This window comes from Thermobia domestica, chromosome 2 (assembly GCF_964235325.1).
Source record: "Thermobia domestica chromosome 2, izTheDome1.hap1.1, whole genome shotgun sequence".
NCBI lineage: Eukaryota > Metazoa > Arthropoda > Insecta > Zygentoma > Lepismatidae > Thermobia > Thermobia domestica.
The window spans coordinates 318775974-318791607 of record NC_137455.1 but is presented as its reverse complement, the minus strand read 5'-3'; the positions used below and the strand labels follow the sequence as shown (position 1 = coordinate 318791607).

General features: G+C 34.2%; 1 protein-coding gene across 1 annotated transcript in view; it reads left to right on the top strand.

Annotated features, from left to right (window-relative positions):
* LOC145679499 (aminopeptidase N-like) overlaps window positions 1-15433 on the top strand; it is a 40442-nt gene extending 25009 nt beyond the window's left edge. Inside the window, exons 8-9 of the mRNA XM_081750078.1 lie at window positions 4701-4890; window positions 15138-15433. Coding sequence (XP_081606204.1) covers window positions 4701-4890; window positions 15138-15433 — 486 coding nt within the window. The remainder of the gene's footprint in view (window positions 1-4700; window positions 4891-15137) is intronic.
* Window positions 15434-15634: the final 201 nt, after the last annotated feature.

The window sequence follows — 15634 nt, the reverse complement described above, 5'->3', positions numbered from 1 at the left end:
ACATTTTCCAGTTTTTATTTTCTTATGCTTCTATAAAAGCGTTTTCTGTCACTTTTGCTTTGATGCTTTAGTGTTCGCAGTTGCATGTGCATGCCAATATTCACCCATTTGTGCTTACTTGAGGTCTAGGTTCCACTCAGAGCACTTAGTGCATTCCCTGGTCCGTTCTATCGTTCGGCCAGCACGCCGGGAATTTGCCGTCCTATTGGCGAGTGTTGAGGTATGTATTGTTTCTGAGACACTTACCTTACATTAGCTCTTCTCATGCACTCACACAACATTCACTCTTGCACTAGAGATTCTTCCCAAATCGAGAGGCTGGATGTGCAGAAAACTTTCTGTTCTTAGGTAAAAGCATGGTAATTCGGTGCTTTGGTTCCAGGAGTCTTTTCTTCGGTCCAACGACTTCCTCATTCATTCTCCCACTTGCACTCATCCTTCTATTCTTCTTCTATAAGTTTTTCGTCTTAGTTCGTATATTCGTTAGTGAAATTTTCCAACATTTTGCAGTTATCCTTTACTTTATTATTCTTTCAGCGATTTTCCCTTATTTGAGTTCTTAGCTCTAGAGTTTCGTCTAATAATGGAGACCACATGACATGGTGCTCAGGAGTTTCTTCTTCTCCATCTTCACACATTGGAATGTTTTTAAATTTAATTCTGTCTAGGTGTTGTTCGTATGGTCCATGATCTGATAGGTAACGAACCTATCCATATGTTGGATTTAGGTTATTTATTTTTAGTCTGTCGACGAGGCTAGGAAAGATTCTATGTAATCGTTGCGCTCCACTGTGTTCCTTCCATACTTTATTCCATAGTCGCATTACGTTGTCATTAAGTTCTATCTCATCTTTTAGATCCTTGTTAAAAGTTTCTCTAATTTACCTTTTATCTTCTTTTCTTAACCAGTAATTAGTTGCTCTTTGCAATAACACATAATTCATTGGTTTGATACCTAGAATTATACAAATTGCGCTATGCAAATTAGTCTTAAAGGCTCCAGACTTTCTGATTAATAGGTTTCTTTGGCTCTATTGATTTGTTTTTTGTAGGTCTTATTTCTTAATAGACTGCCAATCTAAACACTGGAAGCTTACGCCGTAGTAGCTGGCATAATAATTTCTTGGTATAGTCTTAGTATTTTTAATGGTAGCCTGTATTTTTTTCGTGCTATAGTGGTCAATTTACTCGCTACACTGCCTCCTCTTTTTACTATATATTTCATATCTTCATTAATCATCTAACATTATGCTAAGGTATTTTATGCTTTGTAAGCGTTCTACTACTACTCCATGTCATTTTATGTTCGGATTTCTTTGTAATTTCGAGCCGAACTTAGATATTTGGTTTTTTGATTATATCTTTATTTACTCTCCATAGTTCATTTTTCAAGTGTTTCTATTATTTTTTTAATTTTTACTTCTAATTCCATTCGGCTGTTTCCTGATGTTGTTATAAAGATGTCATCGGTGAATGCCACTATTTTATAGACTTCTTGTTATTCGCTTAATTTTTTCGAAGCATGATTGTAATTCTGTGTCTCATAGTAGGGATCCTAGTATTGATCCTTGTGGGCATCCTTTCTCTGTTTTAACTACTATGTCTCGGTCTTCATTAGGTATTATTATTTCTCTGTTTTCTACGTAGTTTCATATAAGACTTAGTAAGTATTCTGGCATTTGTAGTTTTTTAACATCCAACCAAGGGTGGAAAGCATTAATTATCAAATACTCCTATGTCAATGAAAAGTGCTAATACATATTTCTTTTCGTATAGATTTTCTATGATATCATCTAGAAGAGTATTTATGGCATCTTCTGTCACCCACAAAATTGTGAATTCAAAATTAATCTTGGTCATTTTCGATTATTATATAGACATACTAAAGAGTTCGACTAATATGTTTCCTGCAGTGATCAGGTCTATAGTATGACTCTAATCTTACGCCAGAACGACTCTGCATAAGACGGATTGTATTTTCCTCCTAATTGCCGATATGGGGGTACCATTTCACCTACTGAAACCAGCTGAGTTTTAGTAAATACTGTATAACAAACTCAGACAGTGCAAAGATTATTTCAAGTATGTCTAAAAGAGGGAATTAAATAACACAGAAACAAATTTAAAAAAGTCTCTCTACAATTTTATCACTATTATCTCCTGTTATTAAGTGGAAATACTGTCACTAGTAAAAGTCGGGTGTATATTACGCTTTATGATTAGGAAGTTTTTAAGGAAATACGTTGTTGGCGTAAACAGTATTCAAATCTTATAACTTAAAATGTTCAAAAATATAATATGACTCTGAAAACGTAATTGGACGCAGTTTCTGCGATGCAGTGGAAAGGCAAATTCACTAAAAGTAGATATAGTAAATACAAGACACAAATCTAACGTAAACATTTTGTATTCAGTATATGGTATGTGATCAAAGGAGTTTTGAAAAATATGACCAGTTTCGATGCATTTTGTAGTACTGGTCATTACATATCTCGTTGCCAGTCTAATACCTTCTATACGTTCATTGATGGCAGTGAATGACTGAATGATGTTCGGTACCAATTCTCCTGCTGAGTTAAACCAGGTCTTTACACGATATCCTTCAATCACACTAAAAACCAAAAGTCCTAGGTGTTAAGTAGAGTGAACGAGGTGGCCAGTTCACTGGTCCTCCCCTACCGGCACATGACTTGAAAGTTTTTGTCAAGATACTGACGTACAATGTTAGTAGCTTGAGGTGGTTCTCGGCAATGATTGTATACTGATGAGAAACTAGTTTGGAGAGGAATATCCCATAGCAGTCCTGGTAAATCATCGCGTAGGAAGTGCAATTTGGCTTCAATAGTCAAAGGCTGAAGCAGGGGAAAGGACCCTATAACCTTATCATGAATAACCTCAGTCCATACATTTATCTCAATTTGGTAATTTCTTACTGTCTTTTCCCTGGAATTTACGCTAATCCGACGACGTGCGTTGCAGGCGATGTTCCCCATCTCGGGTGAAAGTGGTCTCCCCAGTAAACAGAATGCATGATAAAACATTAGGAACCAGATCTTCCGTTTCAGAAAACACAGGTTGTTTACTATTTTCTGGATGGAGATGCTGCTCGCATTGAAGGCGAAATTTGTAAAACCCATCTCCTCAAAGGACAGCAAATAAATTCGTATGGGGAAGTCCAAGACTACTCGAAATCCTTCTAACACTTGTTGTTGGACTCTGCTGCAAAATTTGAATGTCTTCGTCTTTGTCAGGGACATATCGTGAAACTCACTTTGATGTTCCCCGTACTCTTGTAAGGTCACCAGTGTTACGTAATTTATATAACACTTCTGAGAACGGGCGTGGATTGGGGACTCTAAGGTTTGGGAATTTTCTATGGTATTACTGTACTGCAGTTGTGCAACTGCCAGCACAAGACTCATAGACGTAAAGCACGTACGCACACTCAGTATATGGGAATCTGAAAGGAATTCTACATTAAAACTTCTACTTGTGCACTACCACATTAATAATCCTGAAATAAATATATAAATCCTTTTCTCACTGTCACTATTTGTAACGAGTAGATCACAAACTAGATTTAAGAGATTCTGTATTTTTTAATAGCTAACTAGCTATATCATAGCTAGCATCCATTGCCAGGGGTGAACCTTCAACTAGGGAAAGAATTTTGACGTAATAGTGGAGTAAGAAGAATGTTTGGTACGTAAAATGATATTAATTAACCCTCATTGACAACAATAGCCTTCTTTATAATCAGAAGAGCCAGTTCGGATACCTGATTGGATTTGCTGTTCATTAGTAGATTAGTAGAATAAAATGAGCATGAGGATGTACAACACGAAGGAAGTGGTTAGTAAGACGAATGCTGGTTTGAAATCTTCTGTCCAGTTGCGACTCCAGTCGTGATGAGATATGTTAGAAGACCATATTAGTAACAACCGGGTTTTACTTTGAATCATATCAAGGTGAGATGTGGGCAGGGATCTTTCACGAATTCTTAGAATGCAGACTTTGTTATAATCGGGAAGATTTGAAGGAACAATACATTTGTATACTGCGGAAAGCAGTTAGAGAGGTGTTGGCGCATGGCGATGGTTTTGGGTATAGGTAGCGTCTAATACTTTGTCTAACGTTAAGCAATATTGCCATTTTCGTTTCATCCTAAAATGAATTTGCATCAGATTTATGTGACACGAGTGACATTTTAGCTGTATCCTTTGTTTAAAAAACAAAAAAATATTTTTACTGAAATCTGAAATTATACTATGCATTTAGTAAATTGGCGGGCAAAGGAGATGACAAATTCGGTTATCGATGGTGACTTCAATACGCAGAGTGGGGAAAAGTAAAGTTTCTACACCTCTGAACAAGAATCACTCGTGGTTCACTCATGTCACAAAGGGATGATCCACCAACGAATGGTCAGCCCCAATGTTACAACAATTTCTCCCATAAATAGTGTGTTAAAATACTTTCAAACAGAATCGTCTACTTGCAGATTTCGTCCATTATTTCCGATATCCTTTCAAGGAAGCTACATAATATCAGAGAAATGTCAATTTTTTGTAATAACACCGAGATGAGAATGTACTTCATTCGGTTATTATATCTGTAAATTATAGTCTGGTCTTAGAATTCATGTATGTATAAATTTGGTGCACAAATTACAAAATATTTCTTTTTACTTGTTTGCTTAGGAAAGATTTCTTACTGATGGTTCTATTGATAATGGCACTCTTTGGTGGGTTCCTGTGACTTTTACCACACAAGAAGAGTTGGAGTTTAATGACACTACTCCATTTGAATTCCTAAGGAAAGAAAAACAAATCTTAATAGAGGGCCTTCCCGGTGACGATCAATTCGTAATATTTAATATCCAACAAACAGGTTAGTAGGTATAAAGTTATATATTTATTTAATGGTACAAGTGTCTATATTTTTATAAGAAGAAATTAAACGTACAGATTAAAAATAGAGAAGAAAATTTACTAATAATGAACGTCACATATCCTTGCGGATATTACATATTCACGTCTTTTCTAATTTTGTTGAAGCATTCGGGAATTCAGCTTAGAGGAAAATTGAGATAAGCTATCAGAAATAATTGCTCAAAATTAAAATTCTTTCAATCAGTATCTCTTAACGTTGTCTATACTCTTATACTCTTAGTGCGTGCCTTGCAGCCGTGCACAGACTTGGAATATGCTTCCTAATTCATATGCGATAAACAATATGGCTATCCATTTAATGCCATGAATAATTTACATAGAGACTTACGTTATTAGAACAACTACACCAAAAAAGAGTAAACGTTATCAATTCATGTTCCGGTTCATGATAGGGAAAAGCTGGAAGCGCCCAAAAGACCAGTTCGTAGAGAACGGTCGCGTTAGCAATGATGAGTATGCACATAAAGGAAGGCAAGCGACATTACATTTTCTACACAAGTTTGTAGAGAAGCGGAAGTGACGTTAGAATTTTACGTCATGGGCATGAAGAAAGAAACTTAACAGTTCAAAAACAATCGGTGTTGTGCGTATGTGAAGTCTTCTACATTTTTTTCTAATAAATCAGCATACGGAATAGGTTAACTTTTATTTGTGTGATACGTAGTTGTTTAAACCGAGATATCATATTGCATGATGGCAATTGTTCAGTTATTGTATTGAATCAAACGAAGGAGGATGGAATTTGTACCAGAAGTCGTTACCAGCCTCGTTCAGTTTGCTTTACATGTACACAAAACCATAACGATTATATGCCTGTGCTAGGGAAAAAGTCAATCACAAGTATAATCAAAAGCACTTGTACATTGTTAGGTTAATAAAAAATGTACGTATTCTTGCAAATAGTATTTGCTAAGTTTAATAGGCGAAGATTGACCTTACAAAATTAGGAGGCGCGTCGGCGGAGGTGGGTATATTTAAAACTAGGTTAGCGAAAAACACTGTATATGGCATAAACTTCTTATCTTACGTGTTACGTATTGTAATTCAGTAAAGATGTTATAGGTAATATGCTGATAATTATGTTTTAATTGCTTAAATACTTTGAGTTCCAAAGTAATATAACACTTTAAATTTGTATATTTCACAATTATGTGTTCCTTAACTCTCAGACACTTCAATAGTTGCGCGCGATGAATAGTAAGCGCATTGACTTCAGAGTCTTCACGTTGTATATAATATAATTATGTAATTTTTCATCAATTATTTCGAGTGGTATGCCAAAACTTAACAATATAATGATATACCGGTAGTAACACAGCTGAGTAAACTTATAATACTTAGGACTGTTTGTTGAATGAAAGTCATGGATAAATGAATGAATTGTGTCTTGTCGTCGAGTGTAAATCGTCCGTTTGTCAACTAATTTTAGATTTTGGCCACGCCACTCATGGCTATGACGTCATATTGCAGCGTCACTTCCGCTTCTCAACAAAACTGGGATAGAAAGTGTAATGTCGTGTAAACTGTAAAGCGACATTACATTTTCTACCCAAGGTTTTCGAGACGAGGAAGTGATGAGAGAATGTTACGACATGGACATGAAGAAAGAAACGTAACAGTTGAAAAACTATATATATATATATATATATATATATATATATATATATATATATATATATATATATATATATATATATATATATAAGACAAATGCAGAAAACAATCACTAACTTGCATTAGATGGTCAGTAAAAATTAGTTTTACATTACAATTGTGTATTAATGAAGAATTCACAGATGACTTTCATGTTCAAAATATGTTTAAACAATCTCTTTAAAGCTGTAAACACTCCTTTGTTCTTAAATGACATATATTAGGTGTTAAACTCTAAATGTTCTTAATCTTAACTAGAATAACGAAAATATTTGACAGATACCTAAAACTGTAAGTTTCAGAATCTGTTAATTTTGTTGTCAATGTAGCTCCTTAAACCTCTTTCAAATCGCTCTTTGATGTCTTTCAAATCACTCTTCCTCAACTTTGAGACCTAGAGTAGCATCATATTATGTAGATTGCTCTAGCTTCTGTTTCTTCTAATTTATTTCCTAGCAAATTAATTTTTCAAAGCAGACAGTGAGCTAAATTTCGTATTGGCACTCAAAACAGAAAATTCATTTAATTTTATTACAGTGTCAATAAAATAGTACTTGAATGAACTGATTTTTCAAACTTGAAGTTAGATATCATTCCTTCATTTGGAAAGATTGAAACAATGCAAATATTTTCTTTCGACGTAAAGATTATACATTGGCCTAATTCTACGTTAATTCTTTATCTTCAACTTCAATTTTTTCTAAGTTAGTTAAATTTCATTACTTACAGCGAGAACTGCTGAAATTGTTTCCCACACCTGAATATTGAATTCCTTGAAATCTGTAGGCTCAATCTCGTCATTTTAAAGGATTTTTTCTTAACTGGATTCTAGAATTGGTATAACGTGAGAAGTCAAGACGTAGATAAGCATTTTCTTGCGAAAAAAACATTTGACCCATTTGAAACGAAATTTAAACCAAAATCTTTGTCCCCTCTCGACGAGGTGTCATGAACTTCAGATCTAGAAAAATGCATGGTGCTTATTAAAAAGTAGGTACATTCTATATCGTAAAAATCGTTGATTGAAATCTACTGGTTTGCAGTATTTCACTATGGTCAATATTTTCACATCTCTTTTCCCATAGGTCCGTGTTTCTTTGTTTCGCAAATAAGAAATTTAGTACCATTAGTCCAACATTTTAAATATTTATTTCCAACGGTTATAGAGAGCCATGTTTTCTTTCTCAGGCCTTTTTCACGTCAAATAGTAGTTAAGTGGAAGTTAAATTGGTACAAGTATCATAATTAAATTATTGCAAGAGGAAGGTTTGGAATGTAAAAGAGCATAAACGTTACCATCCTTCGTGTCAGAATCCATTATGAATGTTTGGAAGTAAAATAATGATTGATATTCTTAAACAAAAATCTCACAGATAATCAATTTTGTTAATGAATGAGTGGCCATATACCCTCATGATCAAAAACATACAATAATGAGTCTGTTATCAGAATTTTCTCTTCATACCAATATATTTTTTTAAAAATATTTCCTTCTTCATCTCTCTCACGACGGTAGGTCCCATAGTTTTAAAGCTATGGAACTTTAAAGTCCATTTTTTCATATTTTCGGCAGCCTATAACTCCAAAAGGAAGCATTTGTGCACCCAGGATGGTCTATACTTTTTGTCTTATCTTGGTGCCAGGAATCTTCTCCCAAACGTTGTCGGTGTTGTTTTCAAACACCCTGTATAAAATATTATATATCATATTATGTATGTACATGATTTATATTTTTTACTGTTGTCATACTTTTTTGTAATATCAAATGTACTTGTGATCTTCTTTCTAGCTATATAATTGAATATGCGCCTTTGACACCGGAAACACCATTTCGATTGCCGGTTTGAAGTCATGTGTCTCGAGCCCATGTTAAGCTATAGGTCTATTTTTCATATAGCTTCGCTGCTGAAAGCCATACTCTAATTAACAAACCAACCTTCCAAATTTTGAGTTTGTTTTGTATTTTAATAGAAATATGTTATAACAGTATAATTAAGAATATCATAAACCAGAGATGGAAAACAGTGCCATTTTTTGGAATGGAATTTTTCTCCATTAATCGATTTCTTGGGGAGAGAAAACTGAAAAGTTTTCCTCTTTTGGACTTTTTTTTATAACATTCCTGTTCAAGCTCCAGTTTTGCGTCTCTGTAGTAAATTCTATAATTCAGAAAGGGCATTTACAACATCCAGAACATTTTCGTCCCATGTTAAGTCTGGAGTTGACTGCCTTGATTTGATTTCAAACTGACCTTGCAGCTATTTCCAGCAAGTGTATGTTATACAAACACCTTATTCCAAATGTCGTTTTGGTTTTAACCCAGTTATCAAGTTCCCGAATGTTATGTTTATATATATATATATATATATATATATATATATATATATATATATATATATATATATATATATATATATATATATATATATATATATATATTCTTTACTGATTGCCGAAACGCATTTTGTCAGGCAAGAAAAAAGTACCATGAACCAAGATACAAATACAAAACCTTCTTTCTGTATAAAATCAACTTTTCCTTACACCTCCTTCTCTGTTCGACATATATTTTATCCTGAGCTACACAGGTCTCAGTCTACTAAATTAAGGTATAAGTTTATTTTAACTGACTATTCAGATAATTACTAGTTTTATTATTATCATATAGGCACAAATATATTGAAGCAAGGTGATAATGTAAGTAGGATTTATTCTACATCTTTACAATAGATATTGCTAACACTAACTTTTTATCAAAACATTTTTGTCGCTGAAACTTTATGAATAATAGCTTTATGAATAACTCTTTGTAAATAGAGTCCATCCGCCAGTTCGAACGTTTTCTGTTCTATCGAATAGCCGATTATATTTGATTCCAATATTTTTTTTAGGATTATCTCTTTAGAATGGAGTAATTAAACGTTTTCCGTGTTACAAGGAAAAATCAAGATCGAACGCACTATTATCTCTTCATTAAACGTTAAATATTTTAAAAAATCGCAAATATTTCCAGACAAAAGACCGCTGAAAAATATGTTTTAAAAAATACTTTTGTTTTTCTAGCCCTTGTATCTATCCATGTTAGCTACTATCTAAAATCCAAGGAAATCTTATCCTTAAGACACATTTTTTAACTTCCTGGGTAAACGGCTTAGGTGATTTAAAACAGTGATTTTACGTACTCTATTGTGAAGACACTTAAGCGTAGGGTGGGGATAGTTGAGTGAAATTTAGAGCTCTGTCGGAGGTAGTTCACTACCAGAAGAATTATCCCTATCTAACTGGTATAAGTGGAGTAGCCAGACTAACAGTGTTCTGTGAGAATGAAACAGTTCTCAAGTAGTATAGTTGGCGGAAATTAAAGTGATTGGTTCAGCAACTTAGACGTTAGTCCTAGGCATGGTCAGAGTGATGCTAGCGGGTGGGATACTGTGAGGTGGAAGGCAACTCTTTTTCTCTAGTTTTTGATAGCAGAAGGAGAAATTATGTACAATGGTATGTTGGAGGTTAAAATATAGTACCGGAAGTAAAATATTATCTCATTCGGATCTCCTGGAGGGGAATGTATTGGAAATAACTATTGGACGAGAGAATAACAGTGTGGGGAAAATCGCTAGAGAAAAGAACACAAGTAAGAGGAAAAAGCTAGAATAGAGGCATGGAACGTACCTAACATTTTACAGGGAGGAAAAGTTGAAAGTCTTAAAAAAGTAATGAAACAAAATTATCTAAACTTGGTAGAGTTTGTGAAGTTAGTTGGGAAGTTAGTGGTGAACTGAAAAGCAAATGATACAGAATGTTACACTCGCAATCAAGTAATGCAAAAGTGGTCATAACGGTATTGAAACAATTCATAGTAATCACTTAAAAGAGAAGATAGTGAAAGTAGAATATTGTTGATACTCGTAATGTAGTTATTATGTTAAGATTCGAACTAGAAAAAGGAGGATCTAACTGTGATACAGACACACGCACCAATCACTTCTGTGCAACTGAAGACGTAGAAGAAACTTATGTGAAAATAGAAACTATTATAGATAGGGAGAAGACGAGTGCGTACGTGATTGAAATGCAATATTTCAATGTAGCTGTTGGTAAAAAAAAAATAAGAAGGTTTAGGGCAAAAATCCAATGAGCAGAGGAACTGGCCAATTTTTGTAGAGACCACAAGAGAAGGAAGTATACATAAAAATCTTCAAGATTCAGGACAAGTATTGGAATAGCTCTAAGAAAGAATGATTCTTTTCGGGACCGACTTTTTCTCCGAACATACCCTTGTGGTGGCCGAAATGGATATTCAACTGAAAAATTCAGGCAGAAGAAAAGTAGGCAACAATATGTTGAGTGTGGAAAAAAGTGTAGAACGACGAAGTAAAAAAAAAACTTTTCATTGAAAAGTCTAAGAAAAATGCTGAAACGAGGAAAGGATAAAGACAGTGTTAACAGACGATAGGAGCATACAGCAGCCTGCAGAAGAAGTAGTAGTTTATTGCGATTACGAAACGAATAAAAAGAGACAATGAGTTACAGAACGGATGTTGGAGAAAATGAGGAAAGTCAAGCGTGGAACAGGTTGATACGCTAGAAGGCACAAGATCTAGAGGAGGTTAATCGACGAGTTACGAATAGAAAAGAGAGAGTAAGAGAAGAATTTTATAAGATGAAATGTAATGATATAGAAGAATTAGAAACAGTTGAAAAATATGAGAAAATGGACAAGGAGGTGTAATCTATTAGACTTCGGGGGAAATAAGATTGCATTACGATGGCAGTAGTAAATAAGAATAGGAAATGAAGTATTAAGAAGATGGAAAGAATATATTGGTTTTTATATGAGGGTTTATATGAGAGTCTACACGTTGAAGTATAAAATGAAGTACGAAAGCATAATAAATAGTTTAGTAATCCTCGAGATGAATTTGGAAAAGATATGTCCCATATTAGAAATGGAAAGGCAACGGGAATAGATAATATACTAATTGAATTCATTAAGAATATGGGAGACAATTACAAGAAAAAACTGTTTCGACATTGCTGTGAAATATACGAAACAAGAGAGTGGTCAAAAGGTCTCCAAAAGAGGATCTTGATATAATGACTAAGAAATCGAATCCAGAGAGGTGTGAGGATTATAGAAATATTAGTCTCATAAAGCATGCAGCAAAAGTTTTGTTTCGAATATAGAACCCAAAGTTTTACGGAAGAAAAAACGAAAAACATATAGGAGGAACAATTCGGGTTCACAAGATGTAATGGCATAAGATCTGGAATTGGATTACTAAGGGTAGTCAATGAAAGATTTATAGAGAAAGGGAAAGACTCGTAAGTCATATATACATACACATAGGGTGTTAATGAACTATACCGACAAACTTTAAGAAGTGATGCCTCACATCAAAATAAGACAAAAGTTAAAATGGACATATGACAAAAACTGCATGATTTCAGAGTTAGGACTGTCCAAAATCGCGAAAAGGCGAAATTTCAAGAGGCCCTATTTCGAATTCGAGAGAGAGGGATGGTGGTCCTTCTCAGCGTAAAGGAAGTCACGCATACGCAATCCAAAAATGCATGTTTCATTAATGTTCAATGGGTGTACAGATTATTCCCTGCATGGTTAAATTCCCAGACACGTCATCAACCGAATTTTTCTTTAAATGCTCTGACTTTATGATTGGACCAAAGCAGGCAAACGATAAACCTTGAGAGCAGTGAACGCGGAATCCTTTGGCGCGATGTCTTAAGTGTTAAGGATCGTCAGCAGCACGGTCTCCCGTACTCGGTAAAACGTATTCTGCAACGTTTTCTTTGAAGCTCATAAGTAAAGAAAACGTAAAATATACCGAGACGAAATACATATCATCACACGTTATTCCGAACACAAAAAACATGGAGTTGCCTGTTCCTAACACTTCCATCTTCCCTCCGAAACATTGGATGTCCATTTTGGTCAAGGTTTACCTTCTGCCTGCTTTGGACTCTTGAGATCAGAGTATATCTGAATACACTATGGAATACATATCTGAGAATTGCATCCTGTAGGGATTACCCTCTACACCTATTGACAATTGATGAAATATGCACTTTTGGATTGTGTATGCGTGGCTTCCTTTACACTGATAAGAACCAGTATCTACAGTTTCTGGGATTCGAAATAGGGCCTATTGAAATTGAGCTTTTTTGCGAGTTTGGACAGTTCTGAAATTATGTACTTTTCGCCATAGGTCCATATGAACATTTTCTCTTATTTTGATGTGAGGAATCCCCTCTTACAGTTTGGCGGTATAGTTCATAAACACCCTATATATATATATATATATATATATATATATATATATATATATATATATATATATATATAAATCAGAAAAGGTTTCAGACTGTATGAATTGGAAATTCTTTTTCAGAGTTCTTAATAAGGTTGGATTGGAATAGAAAGATCGAGGGCTCATGAAAATCTTAAATATGAATAAACAAATAAGTGTTATGATGTGAGAGGAAATAACAGAGAAGAGCGTAATTGGAAAAGGAGTCAACATGGATGCTATCCATCTCCTATATTATTTAATATATATCTAGAAAAGGCTACAAAATGATTTGATTTGATTTTCGGTTTAGCGTCCTTTCACCAACGAGGCTTTGTTAGATGTTGTCTTGCAGCTTAACATGGTGTTCGAACCACATGAACTCCCACGGAAAATTGGGCATGGGTCTTCTATACCAAAGGTGCATATCATTATCGCTTTACCACTAGAAAACTCCATAAAGTAATTTCGGTAGGTGGTAGAATGGTTATGTTTATATAGTTTGCAGATGATATGACGCTTTAGATAAAATCTGAAAAGAAAATCAGTATGATGTTAGAAAACTTGAGAAAGGGATGTGAATAATATGGGCTGAAAATATTTGTTATAAAGACAAAATCTATGGTATTTGGAACGAAGCGTTTGGTGTCAAATATAGAAGTAGGAGGTGAGAAAATAGAACAGATGATAAGTTTTCGATACCTGGATAGTATTATTAATGATGATGGTTACTATTAGCAAACGCGAAATAAAAATGAATTAGGAATGGCGAAAGAAATGTTCAGGAGAAAGACACATATTCTTTGTATTTTGTGCAACCTTGAATAAAGAGTTCAGAAAAAGACTCACAAAATGCTTCGTGTGGAACATTGTACTCTGTGAGACAGAAACATTTATATTACAAAAAGTTATGAAAATGGATTAGAAGTCTTCAAAATGTGGGTATTGACAAGGATTTTGATCTTTAGCTTGTTCGAGTTGAAACGAATGAGAGGTTGTTAGAAACAGGGAGAAAATAACAACTTTAGATGTTATTAAAATGTGGAGTAGAAACTGTTTGGGACATTGGGACAAAGAACTGTATGATGAGGGAGGTGCTAAAAGGTATGGCGATAGAAAAAAGAGAGATAGGGGGAAGACGCTAGAATTTTTGGACAGTATCAAAATAGAAAACGTAAGTGAAGACGAAGGGGTTAGCGGAAGACCATTGAGTATGGAAGCTTCTCTGTTGCGAGCAATTGACATGCCAATAATAGCAGAATGCATATGATGATAATAATGATGTAGACTACCAAATTCCGAAACGAATTACTATGGAAATAATTTGTGCTCTTCTCTTTGCACCTTTTCTACATAATTCGTCTCGTATGCAATTTGAACGCCATGTGGTCATCTTAGTGAACTACTGTCCCCGTTATTCTTCTATTCCAGGCTAAACTTCAAAAAGTGCTAAAATATGTCCTTAATTATTTCATATCAAAGGACCAATTAGAAACGCTCATGGTTCTAACCTTAACGGATTCCAAAGTATGAACATCTTATTAAAATAATTGCCGCCTTCCACCTTGAATTAAAAAATATACTTTCTCAGTAGTAGGAAGCTTACTTTACAAATCTATGTACTGTTCAAATTCCGAAAGTTTTGCTTCACTGGGACTTTTGACCAGCCAGTTGGTCATGTCTTCTTCTTTTATATACAGATATTATTAAGGTTTCAGATAATCCTTTAGGGCCATTTTACACGGGAAACAAGTAACAACTAAATATTTTATGTGATTTTGGACTTTGATAAAGATCCATAGTTAAAGTGAATCTACCACCTCGTATATCTGTCAAAAAGCTAATCATATAAAACTTTAGTAAGGATTAGTGTTCGTTCAATTTGGTGTCAGAAGCTCCTAGTTTTGTAGCGAAAATGCTAAGAATGCTTATATACTCACCACTTTTAATCCATTTAATGTCTTATTACATGCTAAGTGCATGCATTTAATAAATTGGTTTAGTTGAAATTTTATAAACACTTACACACTTGATTCAAATAAGGAAATGAGTCTTTTTAATATTACTTATAAAAAACTACTTGTGATCAAAGGTATAATTAACACTATATCTACGCATTCTTTAGTGTGTTTACCATTCTTAACCCAATACTTTACTTAGAAATTACTTTACTAAATTAAATGCTCATTTATTTTAAATCTCTATATTGGAACATTCAATATGACAGGTTATTATAGGGTGAATTACGATGACAGAAATTGGCAGCTGATTGCTGATTATTTGGATTCTGAAGATGGCCTTAACATCAGTCCGTTCAACAGAGCTCAGCTGCTCGATGACTCCTACGATTTATTTGCTGCTGGACTTCTAAATATAACTGTACCTTTGGAACTCACAAGATATATGAGCAGAGAACTTGAATATGTGCCCTGGTATGTAGCCTTAGAAAACATATTTCAATTACTGGATGCACATCTGAAACACCAAGATGTTTATGAAACTTACAAGGTGAGAGCTATTTAAATATAGGGAAAAACAATAACAAATGGCACAATCGCTGATCTTAGTAATGTTTAATCATTAATTGTGTAAACTTCAAAGCAATATCATATCAACTTTCAATAATAGGATGTTATGTTTATGTAGTATTTTTTAACATTTATCTTTTGTTTCGTTAAAAGGTATTAACAAACAACGAAGTTACATCATTTGAAGTGAACTAAT